This window comes from Alternaria infectoria, assembly GCF_024043175.1.
Source record: "Alternaria infectoria strain BMP 0036 chromosome Unknown scaffold_30, whole genome shotgun sequence".
NCBI classification, from domain to species: Eukaryota; Fungi; Ascomycota; class Dothideomycetes; order Pleosporales; family Pleosporaceae; genus Alternaria; species Alternaria infectoria.
The window spans coordinates 94,924-121,825 of record NW_026250719.1 but is presented as its reverse complement, the minus strand read 5'-3'; the positions used below and the strand labels follow the sequence as shown (position 1 = coordinate 121,825).

At 54.1% G+C, this 26,902-nt stretch overlaps 8 protein-coding genes across 8 annotated transcripts; 2 read left to right on the top strand and 6 right to left on the bottom strand.

The window, feature by feature from the left end:
- Nucleotides 1-3,083: 3,083 nt before the first annotated feature.
- On the bottom strand, nt 3,084-3,380 carry J4E92_010020 (uncharacterized protein; the record flags this gene model as incomplete). The annotated part of the gene is made up of 2 exons (XM_051501362.1): nt 3,084-3,169; nt 3,224-3,380. The coding sequence occupies 2 exons, from the start codon at nt 3,378-3,380 to the stop codon at nt 3,084-3,086; spliced, it is 243 nt and encodes an 80-aa protein (XP_051348431.1).
- Nucleotides 3,381-4,774: 1,394 nt separating this feature from the next.
- On the bottom strand, nt 4,775-5,460 carry J4E92_010019 (uncharacterized protein; the record flags this gene model as incomplete). Its single annotated transcript, XM_051501361.1, has 2 exons — nt 4,775-5,232; nt 5,283-5,460. The coding sequence occupies 2 exons, from the start codon at nt 5,458-5,460 to the stop codon at nt 4,775-4,777; spliced, it is 636 nt and encodes a 211-aa protein (XP_051348430.1).
- Nucleotides 5,461-5,983: 523 nt separating this feature from the next.
- On the bottom strand, nt 5,984-7,404 carry J4E92_010018 (uncharacterized protein; the record flags this gene model as incomplete). Its single annotated transcript, XM_051501360.1, has 3 exons — nt 5,984-7,114; nt 7,167-7,285; nt 7,332-7,404. The coding sequence occupies 3 exons, from the start codon at nt 7,402-7,404 to the stop codon at nt 5,984-5,986; spliced, it is 1,323 nt and encodes a 440-aa protein (XP_051348429.1).
- Nucleotides 7,405-7,901: 497 nt separating this feature from the next.
- On the top strand, nt 7,902-11,828 carry J4E92_010017 (uncharacterized protein; the record flags this gene model as incomplete). Its single annotated transcript, XM_051501359.1, has 4 exons — nt 7,902-8,186; nt 8,242-9,865; nt 9,913-10,029; nt 10,075-11,828. 4 exons carry the CDS (start codon nt 7,902-7,904, stop codon nt 11,826-11,828), a joined length of 3,780 nt encoding a protein of 1,259 aa, XP_051348428.1.
- Nucleotides 11,829-12,152: 324 nt separating this feature from the next.
- J4E92_010016 (uncharacterized protein) lies at nt 12,153-16,729 on the bottom strand (the record flags this gene model as incomplete). Its single annotated transcript, XM_051501358.1, has 4 exons — nt 12,153-13,015; nt 13,064-13,642; nt 14,609-14,741; nt 14,804-16,729. 4 exons carry the CDS (start codon nt 16,727-16,729, stop codon nt 12,153-12,155), a joined length of 3,501 nt encoding a protein of 1,166 aa, XP_051348427.1.
- Nucleotides 16,730-17,812: 1,083 nt separating this feature from the next.
- Nucleotides 17,813-18,848, bottom strand: J4E92_010015 (uncharacterized protein; the record flags this gene model as incomplete). The annotated part of the gene is made up of 2 exons (XM_051501357.1): nt 17,813-18,735; nt 18,809-18,848. The coding sequence occupies 2 exons, from the start codon at nt 18,846-18,848 to the stop codon at nt 17,813-17,815; spliced, it is 963 nt and encodes a 320-aa protein (XP_051348426.1).
- Nucleotides 18,849-19,292: 444 nt separating this feature from the next.
- J4E92_010014 (uncharacterized protein) lies at nt 19,293-21,469 on the bottom strand (the record flags this gene model as incomplete). Its single annotated transcript, XM_051501356.1, has 2 exons — nt 19,293-21,207; nt 21,261-21,469. The coding sequence occupies 2 exons, from the start codon at nt 21,467-21,469 to the stop codon at nt 19,293-19,295; spliced, it is 2,124 nt and encodes a 707-aa protein (XP_051348425.1).
- Nucleotides 21,470-22,543: 1,074 nt separating this feature from the next.
- On the top strand, nt 22,544-25,745 carry J4E92_010013 (uncharacterized protein; the record flags this gene model as incomplete). Its single annotated transcript, XM_051501355.1, has 3 exons — nt 22,544-23,014; nt 23,100-23,727; nt 23,776-25,745. 3 exons carry the CDS (start codon nt 22,544-22,546, stop codon nt 25,743-25,745), a joined length of 3,069 nt encoding a protein of 1,022 aa, XP_051348424.1.
- Between the last annotated feature and the right edge of the window lie 1,157 nt (nt 25,746-26,902).

Genomic DNA, 26,902 nt, shown 5'->3' with positions numbered 1-26,902 from the left:
TGGTGAGTACGCATTATTGGGTGCGTCTCCCGCTGCATCTTATACCATCTACGGATCTGTTCCGACATCTTCTGGATGCCTGCCGTCGGGACAACTGCGGAAACTTGCAGGTTTGGCGAAATCGCATATAGATTGAACCCACACGGCTCCGCCCTACCCTCATGGGCTTTGTGCTTGGCGGTTATGCTCATCTGTTTGAAACAGTCCTTGGATTCGCGAATCGTGATCCGCGCGGTCTCTACCCGTTTCGCCTTTTACGCCAAGAGCGATGCGTTTCAAAGAGGTGACCTGGAAGTTCCTCCAATGGGAGGTGTTTGTGCGCACAGCATGGAGAACAACGTAGGCGTGGAAGCTAAGCCTAATCTGCAGCATGTCAAGTGTTTTTGGTTGGAAGAAGGTTGCGGATACAGCTGTCATGTCCAGAAATCCCGTGTTCTACACCCAAAGCAAGTAGTAACGGCTGCGACATACGTTGTGTCCTCGCAACGCTCACACAGATTGATGGCAGGAGACCACGATGGTACATCTGGTGAAGTTGCGCGCGGGCATGTCCCAGCGCGAAAACATTGCACTTGAGTGGTGGAAGAAACAACCCAACACCACAATGGAGTCACAGCGCTTCTGGTTGTGATCGTCGCCATCACAGTTGTTAGTATATTGAAGTTGCAAACGTGCACCAGCACAAAGAGATCGGTGCCATCGAGCCGCCTCACCAAACACGACCCCGTTCTTCACAGACCACGTCAGGCTTCGCGGAACTTTTGGTAGCGTGGTTCGAGATCCGCTTGGCATTCCCCACTACCTGGTGAAGCAAGGGGCGGGAAGCTTGTGTATCGACAGGAACAGCAAGGCTGCAGACAACCCACTGACTCAAAGTATCCACATTATGTCGTCGACATCGAATTTTCAGATATCTGGCTGCATATCTGTAACAAACATGCTGGATTGTTCAGTAAACATCGACAACCCGACGAAGGCAGCCGCCCGCAACAGCGCAACAGGACGCAGACATCACACCAGACACCGAAATGAGAGTGACATGCATGAATCAATCCTCCACGCGGCATTTTCGTACAACGCTCAGCGGTCAAGCGTTTTTTTTTTCTTTTGGTGAAACATACCCAGCTCCGAAGTTGACCCAGTCCAGACACCCTTCGCCATCTGACACCACCATCAACAGCACGAACGGCCTGACGTCGCAGGTCTCCACACGCTCGTTCATCTCAGGAAACATTGCTTTTGTCGTAGGAATGTATGCGACGGCTCTGAACGTCAATCGCAGTGCATCCTCCTGCGAGCAATGATGACAACGCTGTACGGCAGGCAAGCCGCACTCCGTGAACGAGATCACGGAGGGGTACGTAAGCCGATCGTGGTGCGTGCCCTGCGGCTGGGGCCGTGGCTGTGGAGGCGTTGACGCCACACTCTAATTGTAGCTTTATCGTGACGCTGCTGCGCACCTTCCGTGTTGCTTCAGTTCACACATCTCTCTGCTACGAGCGACAAAGACGCCTGACATCTAACGTGTCTAGACGATTTTCATTGATAGCAGCAGCACATGACAAAAGACGGACTGGGATTTCTCACCTCATCGCTACGCTATCCGTCCGTGCGCTGGCTAGCGCCTACCCGATATATACAACTTTTCGACCGTCGCTCTTTTGCTCTGCACCGCAAACTTCCCAGTTCAACGCACACCGTGCAAGCCGACCCTCGGTAGCTGGGGACTTGCGGTCCTTGTGCCGGTCAAGTATACCTGCACCTTATCTCTACGTCGAGATATACACCCGTTAGCCATTGCTCTTAAGTGAGCACGGTGAGACAACCGACCGCTGCTTCTCTGAAATAGTCGCCAGACGCGACTGTTTTGGGTGGGTTAGTCGTCGTACTATATCTATGGTCTCCTTAGTTTATAGCATTTCTTCTCCATCCTTGCGCAGGTCAAGTTTACCTGCACCTCGTCAGCTCTTAAGTGAGACGTCGAGGCCCCGTTAGCCATTGCTCTTAAGTGAGCAGGGCCGACAAGCCAACCTCTACTCCTCGGGAACAGTTGCCTCCGGTGACTATTTCGGTCGTTTAGACGTTGTTACTATATCTAAGGTCTCCTTAGTTTATAGCATTTCTTCTTCCAGATGTCTTTCGAGACTAACCACACCGCCCTTCTCTTCTCCTCAACAATAGAGCAAGATTCCGGACTCTTCGATGATACGCGGCCGCAGCCGTGCGACACCTGAGACTTGGGTCACATATTGTGACTCTAAGCAGATTGGTAGGCAGTGCCGTATCTTCTCCACACGGTTGAGAGCACTACAGTATGTCGACTATAGTTGTTCAATCCGGACGACGTGAGGTTCATGTCTTGTGAGAGAACCTCGGAAGATAGCTGAAGCTCTACTTCCAGCGACACGAGTCGCTCACGACTTCCGCAATACACAACCATCTCGCACGCAAACGCACTTTTGCGATCCGAGACTTTAAGGTGGGCGTGGCAGCCACATAATCGCCGTATCTACCCAATATCACGTATCAAGATCTATGTCGTCGTCAGGCAGTTATGACTTTTACCCTACATCACATATCAAGGTCAATATCGTCGTCAGGCAGTTGTCACAAATCCTCGTCTCTCCTGTCAATCCATTAACTACCAAGACAAGCTGACTACAGACAACAGTGAACAGGGTCCAGGATTCGTCGCAACGAGCTACCATACCAAGCTATCGCCCCGCTCACCTCACCTCTCCAAGCCAATACGGCCTCGCCAACCCCTCTCAAGCCCCAGGCTCAAAGTCGCTCTCCAACGGCCCGCCACAACCCCCCGTCAAACAAACAACAGCCGCCTAATACGTCACACTCCCCGTACTCGTACAGTCCTTCTTCAGCTGCGCGCTTCCGTAGTAGCAATTACCAGCCGCCGCATTCGGGGACGAGATGATATCAACCAGCACCCCATAGTCCACCGAGTGGTCACGATCCGCGTCATTCGTAGCTGCGCCACAGTCGCCCGTGAAACTCCTCGCAGACCTAACAATGCGCATAGTAGAGAGGCAGCTAGGGATCTCTAGGTCGCAGAAATTGTTGTTTTTTTAGTCGTTCAGTTTGCCGGTGCCGGCGGAGGTGCCGGCGGAACAAAAGTCGCCGGTTCCGAAGCCGTTTTCTTGGCCTTCGATGCCTGGGGGTTGAGTGTTAGGTGGCTGGGAGTGGACGAAGTTGGAGTGACATGTACCTGCGCTGTTCCACGTCCCGATGATGTGCAGTTGGCCTGGAGTGGAGAAGGTGCCGCCGAGCTCGGAGCCGGCGTATCTGCCAATGACGAAGTCGGCGTAGGTGGATGTAGTGAAGAAGCCCAGTAGCGGAAGGATGGAGAGCCGGGAGTTCTTCATGTTGGGTATAGGAAGCAAGGTCTTGAGGTTGGATGACGGTCTTGTAGGAGAGTGTTGACAGTGCTCTTTGATGCGGATGTCCTTCGGTTTGCTGTATGGCGGGTATCTACTTATACATCTCTTTCTACTCATCGGCTCTTACCGTCATGAAGGAAGTCATCGCGATCAATCGTCTGCCAACTCTTCATTCTATTGTCCCACATATGCCCGTGCGATGTGCGTTGCCTGTATGTCCCATCATTACTGACAATAGCCTTGGCATGGAGTTGCAACAAGCACTCTAAGGCCAACGCTTATTTCATTCGGTATAGGAAGGATGCATTCGGCTCCGCCTACAACAACAGTGCGTAGTGGTAGTGGATACAATGAGCACCGAAGACCTGTAATCAACGCTCATCAAATATATCACCTTTGATTTCGAAGATATTTAGCCTAATAACTGTATCAGATAACTTTCCTAATGAGCTTTTGAGGGACTTCTGCGAAAGACTGGTAACCACGTGATCGTCCCTAAACCTAATGAAATCCCACAAAGCGCATGAGTACTTGAGATCGAGAGTGAAGGCCGAAACAAACCTTTTGCGGAGCACGCCAACCTAGGGAAAAAACCGAACACCCTAGAGCCTACGTTAACGTTAGCTCACCTATTTTACGAGTTTTCGTTTTAATGTAGTCTGCAGACCTGACTCTGTTTCTTGTATGGGGGTGGGAGCGGAGTTGCGAATACTGGGACTTCGGGGCCTGGACAAGTCGTGGTAGGTCTGACACTACCATGTCGATCAACTAAAAGCCACTATGCGTGAATGGGGAAGTAATGCGAAGCTGAGAGATCGAGGACCTGATTGAGTGCTTTGCGTCACTAGTGGAAAGAAGTTGGCGAAGGGTATGGCCGACAGTAAGTCGGTGTGTCCGACATTGTGACGGAGGTGCGGAGCATCAAGGAGTACAGACGACGAGCGCTGGTTCAGAAGCATTGGTCTAGCACTTTCGATTTGATGTCTACCAGCAAGATGATGATTGCATGATGAGATGAGATGGCAGACTGAACGTATATGCACTCTCCGAATTATACAGATCTCTGGCACGAGGGCCAATTGCTCCGCCATGCTCAGTTCCCATGCCCCATCGCAGCAACACCTGGCACACACTCCTCGATTCACCTTCCTAGCGGACCAGTATTGGCGGTGCCACCAGTTCTCCTTGACGATTTACCTCCAAGCATGAAGGTGCCCAGACCACGCGCACCACTGGCAAGAGGCTGCCTGACCATCGGCGAATTTTGGTACGAGGAATGCGCATCCTGACTCAAGTACGGAGGAGGCTGGCGTGAACCACCAAGGACTGGAAGCTGGCTCCTATGAGCTTGCGAAGGCGTCCCGACTGGAGCTGTGTCTTCACTGTATCAGCCTGCGATGCTCTCCACGTTCAAAGAAGAACAACTCACGACCAGTATTGTTCCTCACACCCAGTCCTCGTCTCTGCAACTGTGGATCGAACGGAGGCCCAAGATGCACACCACCCTGCTGCTGCCGTCCACTGCTCCCAGAACTCCTACTAAAGTCTCTGTTGTGCGGTCTACCACCACCGGCCTGCTGCGACATGTTCATCTGACTGTAGTTGGCCGTTCCGGTCCACGTGCCAGGAAGGCGGTCGATGAACCGGTCTCCACGAGCAGTCTGGATCGTGTACGCCGCCTCATCACCAGCAGCATGAGCTACCTCCGTTGCCATGACCTTGCTTTTCAATTGCTGGTAGTGCGCTTGGGTTTGCGCATGCGCTTTCGTCTTCTCTTTGAAGGCTTTCTGAAGTTGATGGTTTTTGTCCTCGAGATCCTCCTGCTCGGCTTGCATGGCTACACGACTGTTAATAATGGAGCATTCAAAGGAAGAGGCTATGACTAACCCTGCATCTTGTCTTGCAATGCCTTGATCTGCGAATTCGCATCGTGCACCAGCTGATCCATCTGCTGACTGAGCGTATCGTACTTGCCAGTCAAGCCTTTCGCGAGGTGCTCCTGATAGATGATCTCCTGCGACGTCTGATAGCTATGGAATGCCAAGCCGCGACTGGCACACTCCATGATGATTGTTGGACTAAGGCCGCTGAGTACCGACGTCTTGTAGTCTTCTGATGGGTTGAGACCTGCGACTACCACATCGTCGGGGTTGTGCAGCGATGAGTTGCATGCTGGACAAGTTCGATGCGCATTTGTAGACCTCGACAGCCCGGTGACATCTGCGCAATTGCTGCAAAAGACGTGACTTGTGCGATGGTCAGCGAAAAGCGTCAGAGGCAGGTGAGATGGACGAACCTGCACGTAGTAACCACGGCGCGTTCATGCAGCTGCGATCGACACTTGAGCTCATTGCAACGCAGAACGTACTCCATGGCGAGTGGCGGTTGTGAAGTGGAGGAAGTTTCGTCGGCGGATGGAAAGCACGATGTTGACGCGAAAGCACGTGGTCCGCTCACTGAGGCAAGAGCAACCCAACTCGTGTAAATTCTGTCCTAACCAGAACGTAGCATGAATTCGTGTCTTATGGATCCGCGCAACGATAATACTCAGGGTGCGTCCGTGGGGCCTGCCGCTTCAGCGGTCGAGTCTATCGATCATCCTTGTCCGGCTTCCGCCGTTGCCTTGTGCTCTTCTTGCCAGCCACGGCTGTATCGTCCTCCTCTTCATCTCGACCCTTTGCGAGTTCACCATCCAACTCCCACTCCTCGGGGTCATACCAGTCCTCGCCATCGCTCATCTCTCCTACATGGCCTTCCGCTTTTGACCACTTGTATACATCCTGCCTCATGCGGTCGGCTTGTAGCAGGCCTTGATACAAGTCGGATGTTATCCGTGCGACCTCCTCCTGTTTTTGTACGTAGGCCATGAGGAGCATGCGCGTCTCCTCGGCTTCGTTCGGCGGGAGACCAAAGTCGCGATCTGGCAACGAATCTGACGGATGTATGAAGAGAGGATGTATTGCGCCGACACCACTCGAGGGCGAATGAGGTGGGGAAGGGGTCGAGGCTGCATGCGCCTGGGCTCGTCTGCGCGTCGTCATCCTATGTGTCTGTTGCGACGCGGTATCAGACGCGTCTTCGGGCGTTCCTTCTCCATTCTCTTGCGCCTGCTCTGCATCTCCTGCGTGCGTTCCGTTGGTCACAGGATGTGCGCCATTGACCCTCTCTGAACTGGAGTCGCCGTTGGTCTCGGTCTGTCGACTAGTGCCATTTGGCTGGCCTGCATCCTCCATGTCTACGTCATGGGGACTTTCTATGGTCTCGCGCATTTCCGCATCGTGGAGTTGCTGTTGCTCTCCTTCGCTCGTGCGCCCATTTGCGCTGCTAGCCCATGGCTCCTGGAACGGTGCTCTGCCCATAGCAGCCAGGGCAGCTGGCGCAAACGTGGAGTCGCCCTGCAGTTTCACGAATAGAGTCTTTGCCCGCGCGTTGGTGACCTGCTCTTTTCGAGAGAGGGCTCCCGCTTCGCTCGCGAGGTCTGTGAGATGCCGCGAGGAGTATGCTACGCTCAGGGCAGGGTGGTTGGGTAGGTCGGCGGCCGAGGTGAGCGGCGCAAGAAGGCTCTCGAGCTGTATGTTGCCGTAAGGATTCTCCTCGACAGCCTCCACATCTTCCTCGTCTTCGTAATCTTCTTCGACTTCGACGACATCACCGTCCGCATCGTATCGTGGAGGGTTGCGCTGTAGGATGGACCTGTGGTAGCCGGCGTGCTCAATGCGCTGGAGGCGTCAGTCTTCAGTCGACACCCGAGTCGCACAAGCCAAGACGCACCTTCTTGTAGGGTCGCGGGTCAGAAAGGAAGTCTGGGTCGCTGGCGCGCGCATAATGGACCTTGCGCCTCAAATCCTGCTTGTTGCTGTTTAAGGGTGTTTCGGAGTCTTCTGTGTCGGCTGCGCAGTGTTAGCTAGGCCTGTGTCGAGGTAGGAATGAACCTACAGTCGTCTTTTCGCAGCATCTTCCTCTTCATGCTGAAGATGGTATCCATAATCTGCTGCTGTTGGCCCGCCATGGCGTCAGAGCCTCTGGCCAGCGCGAGCGTAAGGTGGTGAAGATGCGGGAGTATCGATACGAGCGCGTTCAGCTAGTACAACGACTGGTTGCGCTGTCAAAGGTATTTGGAGGTGTGGATACGCGTAGCGGCGAAGCTGGATCGCAAAAGTATAGCTGTAGAGTGTCGGAGAGAAAGTGTGGAGGGATCGGGCGGCATAGAGAACGTGCATGGCAAGGGTTCAGCTAGCTTCCCGCGCCCATGTGTCGACCCGCGACCATCGATGACGAAGCCGCGAACAATCTGTACACTATCTCCATGCTGCCACAAACACGCTTGATATCGCCAATTCGATACAGCACCTAGGAAGCCCACGTCTGGCTTTGCGATTCTCGTGCGACGAGCAAATCCACTCCGCAGCACTTCCGCTCTCCCCCAACTCCGAAAAGCAGCACCACGTCGACACCACGCTTGTGAGATACAAGCTGGAAACCACGCGACTCGGGCATGGAGTTATAATGGAGGCATACCCATCAGACTTCACTGCGCACAACCTACCGTTCATCGTCCTTTCAGGCCTAGCGACCAGCAAAGAGGCCGATCCCCCTCCATCGGTTCAGCATGTGCTTCCTGGGCGCGCTGTCACAACTATCAGCTCAGATCTACCGCCAGCAGAAGGTGACCGGGCAAATGAACTGCTCCAAGAGTTTCTGAGTGCAGACGGCACGAATGCGCCGTGGAATGGTCGCGACTTCAGTCGCCGAGGCATCACGCATGGCTTCAGAATACGGAGTGTAGGAAGGGTACATGCGCCTGCGATTATGCCACGGGAAGGAGCCATGGGCTGATGTTTGCTAGAACTTCCAACTGCCCCCGAAAAAGGCAGATGCGCCCTCAAACTCCGAGACAACCCCTCCAGGCAGTCCCACCATCGCAGCCGCAACGTCCTGGGTCCTGCATTCGCCCATATCTCCCCTCTCTCCAGCGTCGCCCTCCTTCCCCGACGGCGTCATCGCTCCTGCCTGGGTCGCCAAGCACCAGCACTACGTCCCTTCCGTATTCGTCTCCTTCTTCAACTTCACCACAGACCCCATCACGAACAGCTTGCACGATAATCAGCTGAAGACGGACATCAACAAGATCAAGAGCCAGATACAAAAGTCAGACTACCGAACTAGATACGTTGTGGTATTGCTGAGTGACAAGACTATAATCGAGGCACCGGACATTGAAGAGCGACTGGCGACGATACGGCGGGCTACAGGCTTGGATCCAAAGAATTCACTTTTCTTTCTGCCTCCAAGGACATCCAAGGTCGAGCTGCAGGCATTCGTCACTTCAATCCTGGCCATATTACAGCCCGTCTGTGTCGAGTATTACCGGGACCTCACAAAACATGCGCGGAGGAAGAAGGGACGAGGCACAATTCCCCCTCCCACAGCTCCGCCAACGCGTGGCACCTCCCAAACGCTGTCGTATCCTGGGTGGGGTGTTCGCTATGACTTCAAGCTTGGTATCCTTGCCGAGTTTCGCCAGGAGATGGATGCTGCACAGCGACACTACGGGGCTGCTTTGGAGGCATTGTTTGGTGCCGAGGGCCTGTTTGAAACAACGGCAAGCTGGTCTCCAAGATGGGACGAGATACGATTGCTAGCAGATATCATCGCACTACGACACATTCGATGTCAACTATGGAACAATTTCCCTACTTCCGCGGTCCAGTCTTGGTTACGATACAAGTGGAGATTACAAGACGTGCTCGATCGCCGGGGCAAGGGTACTAACAACTATGGGTGGCAGGCTTGGGAATCTACATGGGCCCAAGTGATGGCTGAGACGGTACGACGAACAGAATTGCCAGTCTTCAAGATACGAGATCCTGTCCCGGACACAGATCCCTTGCCAGACATCCCAAACTCGCTATACTCTCAGCCCGAGAAACAGTTCCCAGTAGGAGAAAGACTACCACCATGGGAACTGTTACATCATGCCGGATATTGGCACAAGATTGCCAGTGACCACGCAAAGAGGCGCTACATTCTTGCCAGAGAGATGCCAGAGGAAGACCGAACACCACCAGGCATGTCTCCAGCCGCCAAGGTGTCGGCTCGGAATCAGATTTATGATCACTACCTCGTTCCGCAACCTCACGAGGAGTATCCTATACCTGGCATCGGCAACGGATTCGAGCACTGGAAAGACATCTCATCCAAGCTTAATGCCGCGATAGCTGAGTTTAGAGCTCGGGGACAACACCGGAAAGTAGATCAGTTGCAACTCGAGGTGGCTCGAACATTGCTACACGTGAAAAGATTTGACGATGCTTTCAAAGTACTGCGATCACTCTGGGAAACGATGGCATGGCGGAAAGAAGGATGGTGGAGCTTAGCTTCGGAGGTAGTATGGACTCTGCATGAGTGCGCACTGCGAGTACAGAGCCGAGAATCATATGTTGCAACGGAGTGGGAGCTGTATAGTCAAAGTCAGTGTTATTCGTCTTTCACACGAAGCTTCACTAACAACCACCAGCGATCCCTGGCAAGACAAAATACAAGTACGACTTGATGACATGTTTGGACGTCTTCTCGGATGCGACTGCCGAGAAGGTGAGCGTGAGTCTAAATGCCAAAGACCACATATCCTGCTGTAAGTGCGAAACTCGTTTCCAAAATTTAAAGGCTGACCTTGCAGTGTCGACGTCCTTCGCCTTTGCCGAAGCCGAAGGTAATGTTGGCGAACCCCTTCATGCACAACTCGCTATCAGCTCCAATGCTCGACCAGGCTCCGCCCCAATCACGCTGTCTTTTCTCCAGTACCAGTTCAATGGTGGTTTGGCTGAAGTCCGCTTGAATCACAACGCCGACGAACCCTCCGGAAGTACCTCAATCATGTACACCTGTACATTAGAAGAGACGCACTCCGCTACCGGAAAACCACGCTGGGCCGGAACAGCTGATCTCACGCTCCACCCGGGGCAGACCAAAGTGTACAGTCTCCCACTCATTCTGCGCGAGTCTGGGGATGTCGATGTCGTCGCATGCGTCTTCGGCGTCAGCACGGAAAAGTTTGATCTCGTTTGCTCAGACACAGACCCAGAGACTCCAACTCATCCAGTTTGGTGGATCAAGTCAGACACAAAGATCAAATCAAGATCATTGAAGCATGGATCTGGTATGTCGGTGCACATACTACCGAAGCCGCCAAAGATGGAAATCAACCTACCGGACGTTCGCAACCAGTACTACACAGATGAGTCCGTGACGCTGGCAATAGAGATTATGAACCAAGAAGAAGAGGACACTGAAGCTGTCCTTGAGGTGCGATTACTGGGCCGCTCCAAAGATACGCTGAGCTACACCTGGGTCGAGCGTCCGGCAGAGTCACCCATGAAGGAAGTTCCGCCAGCACTTGACGGGTCAACGGATGTAGACCTCCCAGGCCATGTAGTAGGGAAGCTGGCCCAAGGTGCAAGAACAACAGAGAGAATCCGCTTCACTGCACCCGCAGATCCAGCAGACTACGCCTTGGAAGTCAAGGTACTATACCACCTCCTCAGCGACCGCGACATACCCATCTCCAAGATCATGGTCGCCGATCTCGTCTTCAACGCACCCTTCGAAGCGAGCTACGACCTCATGGCACGTGTGCACCCCGACCCATGGCCCAGCTACTTCGAGCTCCAAGAGGCCGAAAGCAACGTCAACCCCGAATCACCCGATGCATTCGGCATAGCACAGAAATGGGGCCTACGAGCCAAAGTCGCATCCTTCGCCGACGAACAGCTCGTCGTCAGCGACCTAGCCGTCCAAGTCCACAGCATCCACGGCGGGGCAACATGTGACGTCACCAAAGAATTCACCATTGCAGAAACCCCCATGGAACCCCAGGTCCTGAGCGAATGGGGCTTCAGCCTGGATATCCGGAAGAACAACCTGGAAGAACGACGTTCCACCGCCCTCGACACAACTCTCAACATAACATGGAAGCGCACCTCCGACCCCAACGCTTCCCCAGTAACATCCTCCCTCCCCATCCCCCGCATCCAAATCCCCTCCTCCGAACCCCGCGTCCTGGCTTCCCACCACCTCTCCCCCACGACCCCTTCTCTCATCCACCTCGACTACGTCCTCGAGAACCCCACCATGCATTTCCTCACTTTCGAGCTCGCCATGGAAGCCAGCGAGGATTTTGGTTTCAGTGGACCTAAACTACGGACGTTGCATCTGCTGCCTATGAGTCGGCAGACGGTCAGGTATAATCTGCTGTCGAATGTAGAGGGGGATTGGATTATGCCGAATCTGAAGGTTACGGATCGGTACTTTAATAAGACGTTGAAGGTGCAGGGGACGGAGGGGATGAGGGTGGATAAGAAGGGCGTGGGGATTTGGGTGCCGGCTGATGATGGAGAGGCGGAGCAAGAAGTGGGGGAAGGGAACGTAGAGTAGGGGTGGAAGTAAGTCGGTTGAGAGCTTAGCGGTCTTGATGAGTGATGCAGTAGATGAGCTTGCGCCCGTAGAATTGTGCTTTCAATATACGAATGATGATGGTCAAATGCTAAATGCCCTATGTGCAACCGCCCTTGATATGTTGATTACTCCTGTGCATCACATCTCCCACGCATATCCCCAAGCCCCTCCCAAGTCACGACAATCTACCCAGACCCCCTACCCTTCGTCACCGGATCCCTCCCCGGCACCACAGCATCCCTCCAAAGATCCTCATCCTGCTCATGCCTTGGGATAAAACGCCGTGGCTCCGTAAACATCGTCTCACCGGTGATAAGCGGCATGGACATTGTAGTATCTATATTGTTCTGAAATCTCATCAGTTATTAGGGACTCCCTGAGAGGATTATTTTGGGGAGGAGGAGGAGAAGGAGGCTGGGCATACTGCTGAGGTTGTTGCGGTTCTTCGCCGTAGTAGATTGGGGCTTCGAAGTCGGTGGCGGCGTGGGAGAGGATTGTGGGGTCGATTTGGGGGATTTGCGTTGATGAGGGTGGGTGTTGTGATTGGGACGGTTGTTGGGAGATGGTGGTTTGGGGCGTGGTCATTGTGTTTGTTGGCTGTGACTGTGATTGTGGAGCGCTGGCATCAACTTCGACGATCTTGTCTTCTTGTACTCTTACTTCGCGGTCTCGCAGGCGGCGCATTAATCCCAGAAATTGTGAGTTCTGGAATTTCTCGCTTGTGTTGTCTGCTACGCGCTCTAGCAACCGGCCTGCTGTTGCCGCCATCTCATCGTCTTCGTTTCTTGGCGGTTGTTCTTGCTTCTGCTCTTCTTCGGGTTTCTGTTCGAAGTGTTGTAGCGGCTCTGGCGTTCGCATGTAGCCTGCTGCTTCTAGATCCTGCCATATTTGCTCTTCGCTCATCTGGACGCGTGATCCGAGTGGATATTGTGACATGAGGCGTTGGTTGATGGCTTTGATGAGCTCCTCGGCACGGGTCTTGACTTCTTGAGGCGCATCGCGATTTACGATTCTTTGAAGAGAATCGACAATCCATTTCCCTTCGTTCGCATCTTGAACCAGAGTACCGCTCTTCTCTAAACGATCCATGTTCTCGAGGTAGGCTACTGCTTCGTCGGTTCGTCCGAGACCGGTTTCGCTCCAGACTTGGATGGCGGAGTAGACAGCTAAGCTCACAGTCAGCACTCGTAGTTGGTTAGACGGACACTACACACCTGGCCGCGTTTCTCGTATCCGTTGAAGAAGAGGATCCATCTCACCCGGCCGGTCCAGATCCAGCGCCTCTTGCGCTGGCTGTGTGTGTACTTGCTCTGCCTCTGCCGTCTCCATCATGTCTTGTTGCGCCTGCGCAAATGCTTGTTCGAAAGCCGCCTCGTCAAACGCTGGTACGTCATCCTGGGCGCGCTGCTTCCCTTGCGCGACCTCTGAGACTTGGGCGTTCTGGAAAGTCGGGGTCTGCATGTATGCTTGCCCACCAAATCCACCCATGTTGTATCCCGACATGCCTCCATACGGGGTTTGCTGTAATGCAGGCGCCTGTGCGACCGGAGCCTGCTGCCTCAAGAAGTCCTGATGCCATGCTGACGCTGCGCTCGCCGGCTGCTGTCGCTGTTGCTGGAACGCTTGTGGCGGCGGACTGCTAACATTCAAACGTTGAAAGTCGGCCGCCCAGTCGGGTGCTTGTGGAGCTTGCGCAAACTGGGGAGGAGGTTGCGCGAATCGTGGATCGAAAGGTTGGAAGTTTTGTGTTGGAAGAGGCCGGCCGCCGGCTTGAAAGGCTTCAAACTCGTTATCTAACGCGCCTACATTTGGTCCCGGAGATGATCTAAAGCCCTGCTATCGTCAATATGGCGAAGCGCAAGTTTCGAGTATAACCACACACCTGCGCCGGTGAATGTCTGCCGACCAAGCGGTCCTGCTGAAGCGTCCGGTCTACGGTCGTGTGCTTCTGGAAGTTTTGCAGGGCATTTGAAGGCCCGCAGAGCTCCGCCATGTCGAATCAAGAAGGAGTAAAAGTACACTAAGAGGGGTATCAACGCATGCTAGAAGGAAAGTGTGAGAGAGTCTGTCGGAGTGATGGTGTTGCGGCAACTGAGCGTCATGTTCCCGGAGATCAGAAGCCGACCGCATGCCGAGGCAAGAGGCGTGAGTGGGCCCCACGCGTCAGCCCTAGAGCTGTCAGGCAGGTGCGATCCATGGATGACGCACAAGCACGTGCTACACTCTTCACTCCCCAAATTCTGTGAAAGTGGCAGTTGGTAAGATCGCGCGTGGCATAAATTAAGTCGCACGTCTTCGAGCTGGAATGGATTAGGAATCACCACTGTCCGTCCAGAAAGCGTAGACCCGAATCGACGTAGCACAGCACCGGTGAAGAGCTGGAAGTCGTTGAGACGTACGAACATGCGCGTAGAGTTACACAGCAGTATGGGCGAGTCAGATAGGTCAAGTAACATGCGTTCCAATCGAGAGCGACGGTAATTCAAAACCATGCATAGAGAACTACGTAACAGAACAACCGAGCAAAGGTACTTATATATGTGTATAAAATCCTAGAGAGAAGATTGGTATATGTCGTCATGAGCAAAGAGAAACCAACTCCTCCAAAACACAAACGCATCATAAACCCCCATCTCAACCCCCTCATCTACCATAAAACATCTCTCCCAAACTAATATTCGCCTGCCTAGACGAACCCCCAACCACACTCCTCGACCTAGACCTCGACTTCTTCCTCACAAAAGCATACTCCTTCTTACCGTGTCTATCCCTCCCTTCCGATTCAATGAACAATTTGCTACCGTGTCCAGTGCGCAGACGACGGGTATGCTCGAAGAGGATGTCAGTTTCGCGTTGGGACATTTCGCGGAGGACGATGATGTATTCGGGGTTCTGGGTAGGATGTTAGTATATTACTTGGTAGGAGATTATAGGGTTGATGGATGGGGACTTACAACGTCGAATTCGTAGGGGATGTCGTAGTAGTGCAGCGTCTCGACGTCGAGATGGCTTCTGTGTACCTTGGCGTAGGTAGGCGGCGGCGCAATGGCGATCTGATGCGAAGAAGAGTGCGAGTGAGAATGAGAGTGGTGGTGGTGCGGTGGTGGCGGAGGCGCAGGAGGAGCGATTGGATGGAGAGGATGGTTAGGCATCATGCCTGCCTGGAGCTCACGCTGCTTGTCCGGGTTGACGAGCGCCTGGATCTGGTTGTCTTGGAAGCCGAATTGAGCGAGTCGCTTGCGCATCGTCTCCTCGAGCTCCTTCTCTTGGGCCTCCTTCTTCCGCTTCTCGGCTTCTTCTGCTGCCTGCTGCTTTCGCGTGAAGGCGTCGAATTCTTCCTTTTCCTTGCGCTTTCGCTCTTCCTCTTCGAGTTTGAGCTTCATGATGAGCTCCTCCTTTGCTCGCTTCTCCTTGTCGGCGTCTAGGATCTTCTTGCGCTCGTACTCGTAGATGATACGGTCTTTCTCTGCTTGAGCTTCGGCCTCTTCTTTGGCCTTCTTCCGTTGGTATTCATCGACAGCACGCTGTTGAGCTTCCTTTGCCTCTCTTGCCTGTTTAGCTACTTTGGCTTCGTTGTCAGCAATGATTCGCTTGCGCTCTTCTTCAAACGCCTTTTCCTTGAGTTCACGCTCACGTGCCTCCTTCTCAAGCTTAGCCGTGTTCTCCGCAATGATGCGCGCGCGTTCTTCGTTCTCTCGCTTCTTCTTCTTCTCCATATCAGAAAGGATCTTCTCACGCTGTTCCTCGGCCTCACGTTGCTCTCTGGCTTGCTTGAGCTTGGCCTCGGCGAGAATCCGCTTGCGTTCGTCATCCTGTTCTCTCTGCTCCCTCTCTAGTTTGGCAAGCATCTTGTCGCGCTGTTCCTCAGCCTCCCTTTGCTCTCTGGACATCTTCGCCCTGTTCTCAGCGATGATTTGAGCTTTCTTCCTCTCCTCGTCGATATCGCGTCGCTCGCGGTCTCGGTCTTCCCTCTCTCGCTTCAACTCCCAATCGCGACGCATACTCTCCTCCATTCTCTTGATGTTTTCCGCTTCTTGCTCACGGTCCCTTCTATCATGGATGAACTCAAGCTCAACCCTGCGCCTGGCCAATTCTTCTCGTCTCTCGGTTTCCCTCTCCCAACGTTCTCGTTCAGCCTTCTCCTCGGCTTCTTCAAGGCGTTGTTGCGTTAGTGCCTCTTGTATCTTATCCTTGTAGCCATCTGACGAGTGATGACGTCTTTCCCTTTCGAGTTGCTGTTCAGCGTCCCGAAGCCGCTGCTCAGCAAGTGTCAACTTGACTTTGTCCTCATAACTGCGGTCTGGCGAGTGATGATGGTATCGCTCCTGACGCTCCCTCTCAAGCCTATCTTCGAGATCTCTAAGGCGTTGCTCAGCAAGTGTCAACTTGATCTTGTCTTCGTAGTTCGGCTCGGGAGCACGTTGATGCTCATACTCGTGCCTAGAGCGCGATCGATGCTCCTTCTTTATGTCTGCTCGCAGTGCAGCGATATTATCTTCAAGGTCCTCAAACCCACCAGGCATGCGTCGGCCACGGGGACTGGCGTCTTGACCCTTCTGCTCAGTGCGTACATGGGGGTGACTATCATTATCCAGGTGACTGGTGTTGTAGATTGTCACGTTGGGAGCAGGCGCATGACCTTGTGAGCGAGTTCGATGGAGACCTGTTGTATAGTGCACTTCAGGAGCCAGAAACTCTGTCGTGCGACGACCGTAGTCAGGACGATAGACCTCGTCGTCTTGGACTCTCCGCGGTGGAGGTCGGGGTGCGGGGGGATGAACATGACGGGTGTGAATGTTCAAAGTGTCCTTTGTGACTTTGTGCCTCTGCCACTCATCGTCCGTCGAGTAACTCGGGTCCCAGTCGGATGCTCGTGGCATAGTGGGCGAAGAGGCTGAAAAGAAGAGTGAAAAGTAGAAAAAGTGTCCCGACAGTTCAGTCTGAAATCTGAGGTGAGGACAAAGCAGAGCAATCAATCCAAAACCTTTGGGTTGGTCTCAGTTGCGGCGTGGACACACAGAGCGGGGTCGACGCTGAGGGGGCGGCACAGCAGCAGAGGTGACACGGTATAAAGAGAAGGTAACGTAAGAAAGCAGAAATGTCAGCAAAGGTGCGGCTGCAGCAGAACTTGAAGGAATTGCGCCCCTCTTGCTGGAATGGGGGCTGAAAGCTGCCTGATCACTAGCGGCATCCTCATGCGCCCGGTCTTGTGAACACAAATCAGCCGGAAGGCATATTTGACCTATCAACGATAGTTTAGAAGGCCGTCCACATGCCTGCATCCCCTCTGCGCTGTTGTAGCGCTGCAGTGTGCGATTCTTGCGACGGCTTTACCCTACATCCTTCGGTCTCTCCAGCTAGCGGCACGAGGATGGTGATGGTTTGGTGGGGCATGTCGAAAATAACACTAATCAAGCGCCATCAAGCGCCAAAGCCTCCATCTACTCTAGGCTGGGGGCGGAAGTGACATATCAAGTAAGCCCTGTTAGTGTACAGCGCTGCTATCAAGTAACCCGATCAATCTCCAAGTGTCAACTTCGTGGATACTCCCACTCCGTTGATCTCCCTTTGACGCGCGCTCCAAGACACATGTTCTCCATGCTTCAGCGCCTCCTGAAACAGCTCCGCTCGCGTGCGACCCGCCGAGGTATCGTGACCAACAAGCTGATCGGAGTAAGCCTTCATGTGCCCGGGGCCGCGTTTTCGGCTAGAGCAGCCCCAAGATCGTCTTCGATAGCCACAGCTCTTCAGCCGCACCTTTCCAGTCAGGGTCGGTCCGAAAATCCAGGCTTTCGGTCTTCATTAGATGGTGTGAACTTTGACGAGATAGGTATTCCGTGAGAGACGTTAAGATGCAGATCGTTTATGCCATTTGAACACTCCATTGTGCATATGAGCGAAGAGGTGTCTAGTCGAGTGTCGGCGCCAGCAACGCCGGTCATGCAAGTATCGTACAATCGCAATCATATCTTCTCCTCGACGACTTCCTTCAGACTCTCCGCTCGCCGAATCAGCTCTTCGTAGACTGTCCAGGCAAGCGCACTGCTCATTGCCTTCCTCGCGATCCTAATACCAAGTCCATCGAACATGCTACGCATGCCCTCCTCCGCAAGCATCTTCTTGCTTGCCTGCACCATATTGCCGTACTTATGAGGCATAAGCTGTATACGCGTCTTGATAGCATCGAAGGGATTCGTAATAGTTGTCCCCAGCCCCGCTGCAGCAACACCCGAGATGAAGTTTATCCCCGCGGATGTGCTGGTAGACAGCTTGGTGGCAGTGCCGGACGTCTCTTCAATCTTGGTTGCGAGACTAGAAAGTTTTCGTTTCGACTGCTCGTAGAAGAGGACGTAGAGGCCCGCGTAGGGTGCATCGCGAACGGCTGTTGCGCCGAAACCAGCAAAGAAGCCTTTGAGTCCTTCTGTTCGGAAGATGTCTCGAGATGCGGTGAAGAGCGAATTGTACGAGTACAAGCTACTCTCATATCGCACTTTCAGCACGGTTATCGGCATCATGATGAAGCCCGCCCATGTCCGCGCAAAGGCTCCCGTTGCCAGATTCGCGGTGTTGCTCAGTTTGGGTAGAGAGCTCGAGTGCTCCGCGCCTTTGACTGCTGCATCGCTGCTGCCCGCCGCGACCAGACTCGCTCTATGCCGTAACGCGTTGAGACTTGAAAAGTATATGGCAGAGCCAAACCCTGTGCGCAGGGTACTTGGTAATGTGCCCCTCCAGAACTGACGTATCGGGTTCGGTCCGCTGGCTATGGACTGGATGGTACCGAGGAGGGTGCTCGAGCGGGATTGTTGGACGCGGGTCTTGAGGAGGTCGGCGGGTTGGAGAAGGACGGCAGACAGGATGCCTGAGTTTAGGCCGGCGAAGAAGTGGACTGCGCAATTGTTAGTGACTGGTAAACGCTAGCTGTCGCAATAGCAATTATGCTCCTCGCTCTTTCCACTTACAGTAGGACGACGAGCGCTTTCCGCGGGCGCCATCTGACATTGCCGAGGCGTCAAGTATTCAATTCCTATTTTAAGAGATCTGAAGCTGCAATACGCATCATGGTAACAGCCCTGGAAGACTGGCCGCAAATATTAGGGTGAGAGAGTAACAACGTGTCTGTCCGTCTCACGCGAAAAAGTGTCATGACGACATGTTCCGAGCCTCGGCGAGTCGGTGATATTTTCGCTTGCGTCTGGTACCGCGTCTATCAACGATGCATCCTTGATGAACTCATGAACTCCGTAGACATTGTTAGCATCGTAATCCGAAAATCCGTTGTCCAAATTAAAACAACTGGCCAGAAACGCATTCATCATGTCGCATTATCTTGATCTTAAGCTCAATCAATATTACGAAGTAGCACCTTCTCAACCCTGTCATACATCGCTCCATACATCCCAGACATGACTCCAGAAGCCTATCAGTCACGTACTCGGTCCTCCATCAGTCCTCATCATCATCGTCGTCGTCTCCAAAGATAGCTTTGAAAACATCCTCACTCGCCCGATCATTCGAAAGCGCCTCATTCTTCTCCACGTCCACAGCTGCATGCCCACTCTGTTCTGTAGCCACAGCTGCAACTGGGACAGCAGCTTCCGACGCCTGTCCCATCCAAGCCGGCCGCTGGAGCGCAGGACCGTTAGTCAAGAACTCATGTTGCAGCTTCTCCATAGCCGACTTGGACACTGCTTCTTCCGTCTGCGATCTGAAGTGGCTTTCGCCAGCATCAAACTCCGGTGGCATGTCTGGCGGGGGCTTGACGTTGAAGCGTTTGCAAAGGAGTCGCGATGGGTAGAAGGGGAAACTACTTCGAGTCATGGGACCGTACATGCCTAGCTTCGCCGCCTGCTCTGCGGGATCTTCTGGCTTTGCGGCTGGCTGTCGTAGAGGGTTCGCATTCGCTGCTCCACCATCGTTTCCGTTCAAGGTTGAGGATGACGCGGATGTGAATCGGGAGGCCATAATGCCAGTTGTGGGTTTGAAGACTTCTGCAGCATGTGCAAACTCCTGTAGCTCTTTGATCCAGTCGGAGACTGATACGCCCTCCCTTCGTTCTGGCAGGTCCTCTTTCAGTCCTGCTTTCAACTCTAGGAAGCCAACGTAACGTGCACGCTTCTGTATGTCCTCAGCATAAGGCATCCAGCCCGTCGCACCCTTCGCGAGGGCCGCGGCTGCCACGCTCTTATCGAGAGAAGGCACGAGACTCCACAGATCTTTTGGTAGGGCTTTGCTTGCGGGCAGATGTCCTTCAGGAGCAGCTTCCCCAAGGCCCTGGGGCAGATCGGCTTTACCAGATAACGCAGCCAACCGATCTCGGGCGTCCTTGGGTATAAAGTCGAAGATGGACTTTCCGGGCAAAGCTTTCTCCCCCAAGAGTGCCGAACGCCCTTTTGCATCCAACGTTGACGCTTTCGCTGCGTCTGCTACAGATTGGTAGTCTTTCGATTCTGAAGTCGGAGTGGCACTTTTCGAAGATTTCCAACCTGGAGGTATCTTCGGTGGAGGATATTTAGGCTTGCTGGTGAGTTCGGTGAGACCGGCCGCGAATGTGAAGCCACTCAACGGAGATCTCCCATCTATAGATGGCCTGCTCAGCGAGACCAAGGCTTTGGACGAACTCTTCTTCGAGACAAACACATGCTTCTCTCCTGCTCCTGGCTTGGCGAATTTACTGGGCTTCTTCCCCTTCTTCTCCTTGCCTATGGTCTTGTTGAACGTGATCTTCGGACCCAATTCGTACGGGTCTTCGTCATCCGAGCCGGTATCGTTGAGCACGCCAACGCCAAAGGAAGACTTCTTCAGCGCAGGCTTCTTCACAGTCGATGCCTTCTTCGGAGCTTCAAGATAATGCAGGTCGAACTTGGATGAACGGTCCGTGGCCTCTTCTTCCACAGCACCCAGGCGGGCTTCCGACGTGTATCCCAGGCCTTTGCGACGGACCTCTTCTCGTGGCAGAGTCATAATGCGAGCATCTTGAGGCGCAAACATATGAGCTGCATCATCCTTGGAACCGGATGCGCCATCTTCCAGGTCAGCATTCCGGCGCACTTTGCGACCAATGCCCTGATCTCGCCGCCAGCCCATCTTCTGCGCAATCTTGACGCCCATTGTCTCCTCCTGGGTCACAAACAGGCCGAACAATCCATCGTCGTTCGCTTGTCCAGCTTCGCCTATGCCGGCAAAGTTCTGCGCAGTCTCCAGTTGGCGCGACTCGGCTGCTGCTGCCAGATCCTCCTCGTCCATAAAATCTTCGGCTCGCTGGGTCGGGCCATTCGGCTGGTCTTTGTTGCGGTTTGCGCGCGAGGAAACGAAGGTTTTCGGGGTCCATCCTTCTTTAGATCCAACTGTATTGAAGTATCTTAGCATAGTCAAGAAGTCTTGCGTTCGTCAAGATATGGCTCGGAAACTTACCCTGCACTGAAACCTCCTGTGAATGCGCCGTGGAGTCTCCGGCGACCTCGCTCGTCCGTCACGGTCTGCTTCCACACGGGCACGAAAGCGCCATCATCGGCCTCTTCTTCGGGAAGCCCGGTGCCTAGGGATATGTAGGTTGTCGGTCCGCCGCGAGAGCGCTTTTGCGCGTTGGTCGGGGAAGGCGCGCGCGGCCGTTTGTACGCCATTGCGAGAGATGTCGGGAGTGGAGTTGCGCAGGCTGTGGGCGATTGTTTCGGGACCAGATTCCTTGAGCCAGATTTGGCTAACGCAATCCGTAGACCAGGTTCGTCACGCAGTCCAGCAGTCACCAGCCAAGCGAGGGAAAGTTGAAGCGGATCACGAGTAAGCGGCCGATGGGTGACTAATCAGCCGCGATGCTATTGGCTGAGGGACGCTTACCCAGCGACCAAGCGCAGTCGGACCACGTCCGGTAGCCAACTCAACAAGCCGCACGGGGACTATAAAGTGCACAGTTGTCTACGGGTATGAGTTTCACGTGTCGGTAGAATTCGCAGCGCTCAGCTCAAGTGACTGGACTGCCTGCCGTTGGACTAAGACAAAGGAGTTAGTAGGCAGAGTGGGCCCGATGATGTAGTGCCGCGCCTGGGTCGAGCGGCCTAATGAGCAAGCAAGGCTGGTGTCCGGCTAAGCTCGTTGAGACCCTGATCAATGGATAGGTAGAGCTGGAGCGCAATCTTGTGAGGTTGAGGCAGCGACAGAGAGAAAAGCGTGCCTCCTGAGGTATTTCTTTGACAGGACTGAGTTAAGACAAGGAGGACCGCAGAAACAGGGTGGACGCATTGTCCCGAAGGAAAACCTACCCCACGACAGCGGCCTGGCGTTGGGCGACGAGCTAGGCGTGGAGCGAGAGAGCTATCGTGTTTGACCTCCGCCCAGAAATAGCCATAACAACACAGCACATGCACTCGGGCGGGCGCAGTACATGCTTCTCTCGACGTCGATGCTGCATCTCTCTGCTGTAACCCGTGTGCTGCATCCGTCCCAGCAGACGCCTATCTAGACCAGCCTACCAACACGCCGGTGCCAAGTTTGGCGACTGCCATCTACCGGCCCCTAACCTCTTGTACCCTTACGCCGCAGTACCCACCGAGGACAACAAAGTAATCTCTCCACATTGTCACGATAGCCTTGCTGCTTGCGGCTCTGCGCTCGCTCCACGCCCAGTGCGTCTGTGCTAATCGAGGCCCGCATCTGCTCCCTGCGTTGCGCGTAACCGTGGTAGAGGCAGCGCATTCACTATGTCGGCCGCCGCCCCATCATCGCCCGCCGTCGTGCGCAACTCTTCTTCGTCGCGCAGATCCATCGACCGCCCCCATCGCTCCCAGAGCCAGAGCCAGCCCACCGCCAGCCGCGCGCCCGCCCGCCATCAGCCAGGCGGCCTCCCCAACGTCGCCCGCCGAGACTACGAGCAGAGCAACGTCGCCCACGAGCAGCCTTCACCGCAGCCCTCACGACGCAGCGAAGACCCAGGCCGCACCGAAGCCACCCGCCGGAGCCACACGCGGTATGCGTCTGACGCGTCGACGACTTCCGCAATGCCCGTCAATGGCGTAGCTGCCGAAGCCAGGCCGGGCCAGCCTCAGCCCGTCAACAAGCGCAGGACCACCATCACCGCACCCAGCACCGGAACATGGGCCCTCGGAAAGACCATTGGCGCCGGCAGCATGGGAAAGGTCAAGCTGGCCAAGAATGCCGAGACCGGGGAGCAGGTGTGTACTCTGGTTGTTTACGTGGGGCATGATGGCGCATCCAGCTGAGATAGAGGAACACTCAAACACGTACTAATCACAACAGGCCGCCGTCAAGATCGTCCCGCGACAATCCCAAGACCAGCACCAGAGCGCCGCCGACCGCGAACGAGCCGACCACTCCAAAGAAGTCCGAACCGCCAGAGAGGCTGCCATTGTCAGTCTGCTGAACCATCCCTACATATGCGGCATGAAGGATGTCGTGCGCACAAACTTCCACTGGTACATGATGTTCGAGTTCGTCAATGGTGGACAGATGCTCGACTACATCATCTCCCATGGCCGCCTCAAGGAAAAGCAGGCGCGCAAGTTCGCTCGACAGATTGCCAGCGCCCTGGACTACTGCCACAGGAACAGCATTGTCCACCGGGATCTCAAGATTGAGAATATCCTTATCAGCAAGATGGGCGACATCAAGATTATTGACTTTGGACTGAGTAACTTGTTCTCGCCTAGGAACCAGCTCAAGACATTCTGTGGAAGTCTGTACTTTGCCGCCCCCGAACTCCTCCAGGCCAAACAATACACTGGCCCGGAGGTCGACGTCTGGAGTTTTGGCATTGTGCTGTACGTGTTGGTCTGCGGAAAGGTGCCGTTCGATGACCAGAGCATGCCACAGCTCCATGCCAAGATTAAGAAGGGTCATGTCGATTATCCTCCATGGTTGTCCGCAGGTATGTTACGCCGACTTACAACTCCATACTGAGCTAATATCCCCCCAGAATGCCGCAACCTCATCCACCGAATGCTGCAAACTGACCCCACCCAGCGACTGACCCTCTCGGAGATCATGAGCCATCCCTGGCTTACCAAGGGATTCAACAGCCCTCCCGAAAACTACCTGCCCCACAGAGAACCCGTGCAACTACCTCTGGACAGCGAGATCATTGAGAAGATGCAGGGATTCGACTTCGGTACAACGGAGTACATCACCACGCAACTGACCAACGTGATTCAGTCAGAGGAATATCAACGCGCTGTGCGAACAGCCGCCCGCAAGGCGACTGCACAGACACCAGAAGCGGAGAAGAAGAAGGGCATATTCGACTTTTACAAAAGACGCACTTCAATCGGAAGTCGAGAGCAGCTGACTGCGTCGTCATCCGAGGACATTCAGCGGGGAATGGATCCAGTCAACGCATACAGTCCTCTCCTCTCAGTCTACTTCCTGGTCAAGGAGAAGAGAGATCGTGAACGGCAGGAAGCCAACCCAGGTCCTGTTGCCATGCCCCAGGAGCCGGACGAAAAACCCTTGAAAATGCCAGATCTTCCGCCACCGCCAGCGGCATACACCAACTCAGCTGCCTACGAGATGGCTGGCGAAAAGCCCACAGGTGGAAGGTCGCGACCAAGGGCAAGGACCCACGGTGAAGATGACATCACCGAAGGTCTGAAACGAGTCGACCTAAATAACCCGCCCCCGGTGTTGCCGCCTCAGGTTGAGCAACCGAAGAAAGAGGGTGCTGCCGTAGGTCTGTTGCGCCGCTTCAGTACCAGAAAGTACAGGAGTCATGAGAAGGACCGGACCGTTGAGCCCTTGCCTCCGCCAACTCCAGCAGTCGCAATTTCCAGTCCCGCCGAACCCGCACCGACCCCAGCGCCAGCCACCGTGCCGAGAAAGAGCTTCAGCATTCGAAGACCGCGCGGTCGCGAAGGAGGTTCTGCCTCGTATCTCCCAGACAGCGCCAACAATCAACCCGAGCTACTCTCACCTCCCGGGACTGGTAACAGCGCTGCGCGGAAACTAAAGGCACTCGGTCGCTCCACCAGCGTCAACTCGGCTGATCTCCGGAGACGACTCAGTCGACGCGGTCGATCTTCGGAAGACCCTGGAAACCCTCCGCCCACGAGTGGATCAGACAGAACAGATAGATCCGAGCTGAGCGCGAACAAAGTTCGGCCAAACACCGATGCTGCTTCCGACGATCTCACTTCGAGCCCGCGGCCCATGCAAGCTTCCCGAGCGAAATCGCTGGGCCATGCGCGAAGAGAAAGCATTCAAGCGAGGAGGATGAAGAGGGAGGCAGCAAAGGAAGCCAACGTACCCGAAGAGACAGATGCAGAGCTTGCAGAAGCGCAAGCAGAAGCTAGTCGGAGTCCAGATGCTGTGAAGCCTGTGTTCCTCAAAGGTCTTTTCAGCGTCTCAACGACAAGCACCAAGCCCCTTCCCATCATTCAGGATGATCTAATAAGGGTGCTCGACCAGCTGGGTGTTGAGTGGACCGAAGTCAAAGGTGGCTTCCGATGTCGACATGCACCTAGCATCGACATGAACAAACCCATGGACTCGCCAGCGTCCCCACCGAGCGGAGGACACAAGAGAAAGATCAGCTTCGGCGGCTTCATGGGTGGTGACAGAGATCGCGACGAGTTCCGAGACAACCACCGAGCACCCGGGACACCGAAATCGCGATCACGGCCATCGCCTGCGGATCAAAGCTACACGAATACCGATGAGTCTGACGGCAGCGAAGAACGCGACGAGCGACGACCACGACGCGCATTAGCGGCGGGCGAAACATCGACGCAGGTGCAGAGCGACATGGGCTCTAGCATGAGTCTGGTGTTTGAAATCTTGATCGTCAAGGTTCCGCTGTTGACGCTGCACGGAATCCAGTTTAAGAAAGTGGATGGGGGCACATGGCAGTACAAGAATATGGCTCAGACTATTCTATCGGAGCTAAGACTTTGATTGACGATTAGTTCGAGTACAGATAAGAAGAAGAAGAAGGGGTTTAGGCGTTTTTCTCTTTTGATTATTTCGCGGGCATTGGTAAGCATGGTTCACTTCTACACGAGGGGCTTTTGTTATGTTGCAATTGTAATTCTTTTAGTGTGGGGAGGGCTTGGTTTGGCTGGAAGCACCGTTTTAAGGGTGAAGACACCCACGAATTTCATATGTTTATTCTTCTGTTGTTCTGAGGTAGGGGTGAGAGCGGGGAGTAGTAGATGAGACGAGATGGTTTTTGATCTCGTTTTAGGAATGTTGAATCGCTTTCTGAGTATTCTTGCGGAGTGTGTCTGCTCGGGACCCTTGCGGTGAATGAGGTGCAAATACTAGCAACACATAGCTGCTGAGACAGATTTACCGTGGTGAAGCTTTCTGTATGCAGTTCTATCACTACACGGGCGTGCCATGCTAGAAGGAAGGCACGGTGGAGCTCGCACCTTATACAAGAGAAAAGCTGAACAGGTCTTGAGCCTACATCGACGTTGGGTCACCTAACTTGCGTGTTTTCATGCTGATGTAGGCTGCAGGCCTCTTCGGTTTTTTCCCTAGATTGACGTGCTCGGTTTCTTCCGACATCAGAACCCTCATGACTTGGGATAACCCCTCTCCATCCGATGAGTTGGCGCGTGGACGTGCTGTTGAGGGGTATTCTGGAGGGGCTGCTGTGCGCCAGTTGTTGGACAACAGCGCCGGCGATGGGGGTGGAGGTGATGGAATGGGTTCGGGCGCAGGCAAGCGTGGGCTGGTTCCTTGGTCCGGACTAGACATCGACTCCTTTTTGGCAAGCACTTTGTTGACAGGTAGACGACGGAGCTGATAAGATGAGGCCGTTTTCGTGCGTCTTTCATGGACCCGCGGATGTCTGACAGAAGCATAGATCTGTCAACTCATTCTAGATCTCGATGCCAGATTCACTTGCACAATCACTCCATACAAGAACAACTCTGACCAGGTTTGCAGCCTCAATCAAGATAAAAATATGCAAAGGAGATAATCTAATGTAAATCTTAGCTCTAGGTTGTTTAGATCTTTTTCTTAAATAAAGTGCAATAGAGAGAGTAGCGCATTAGTGACTGCGCGAAACTCAAAGACATCATATCCACGTGTACAAGCGTATC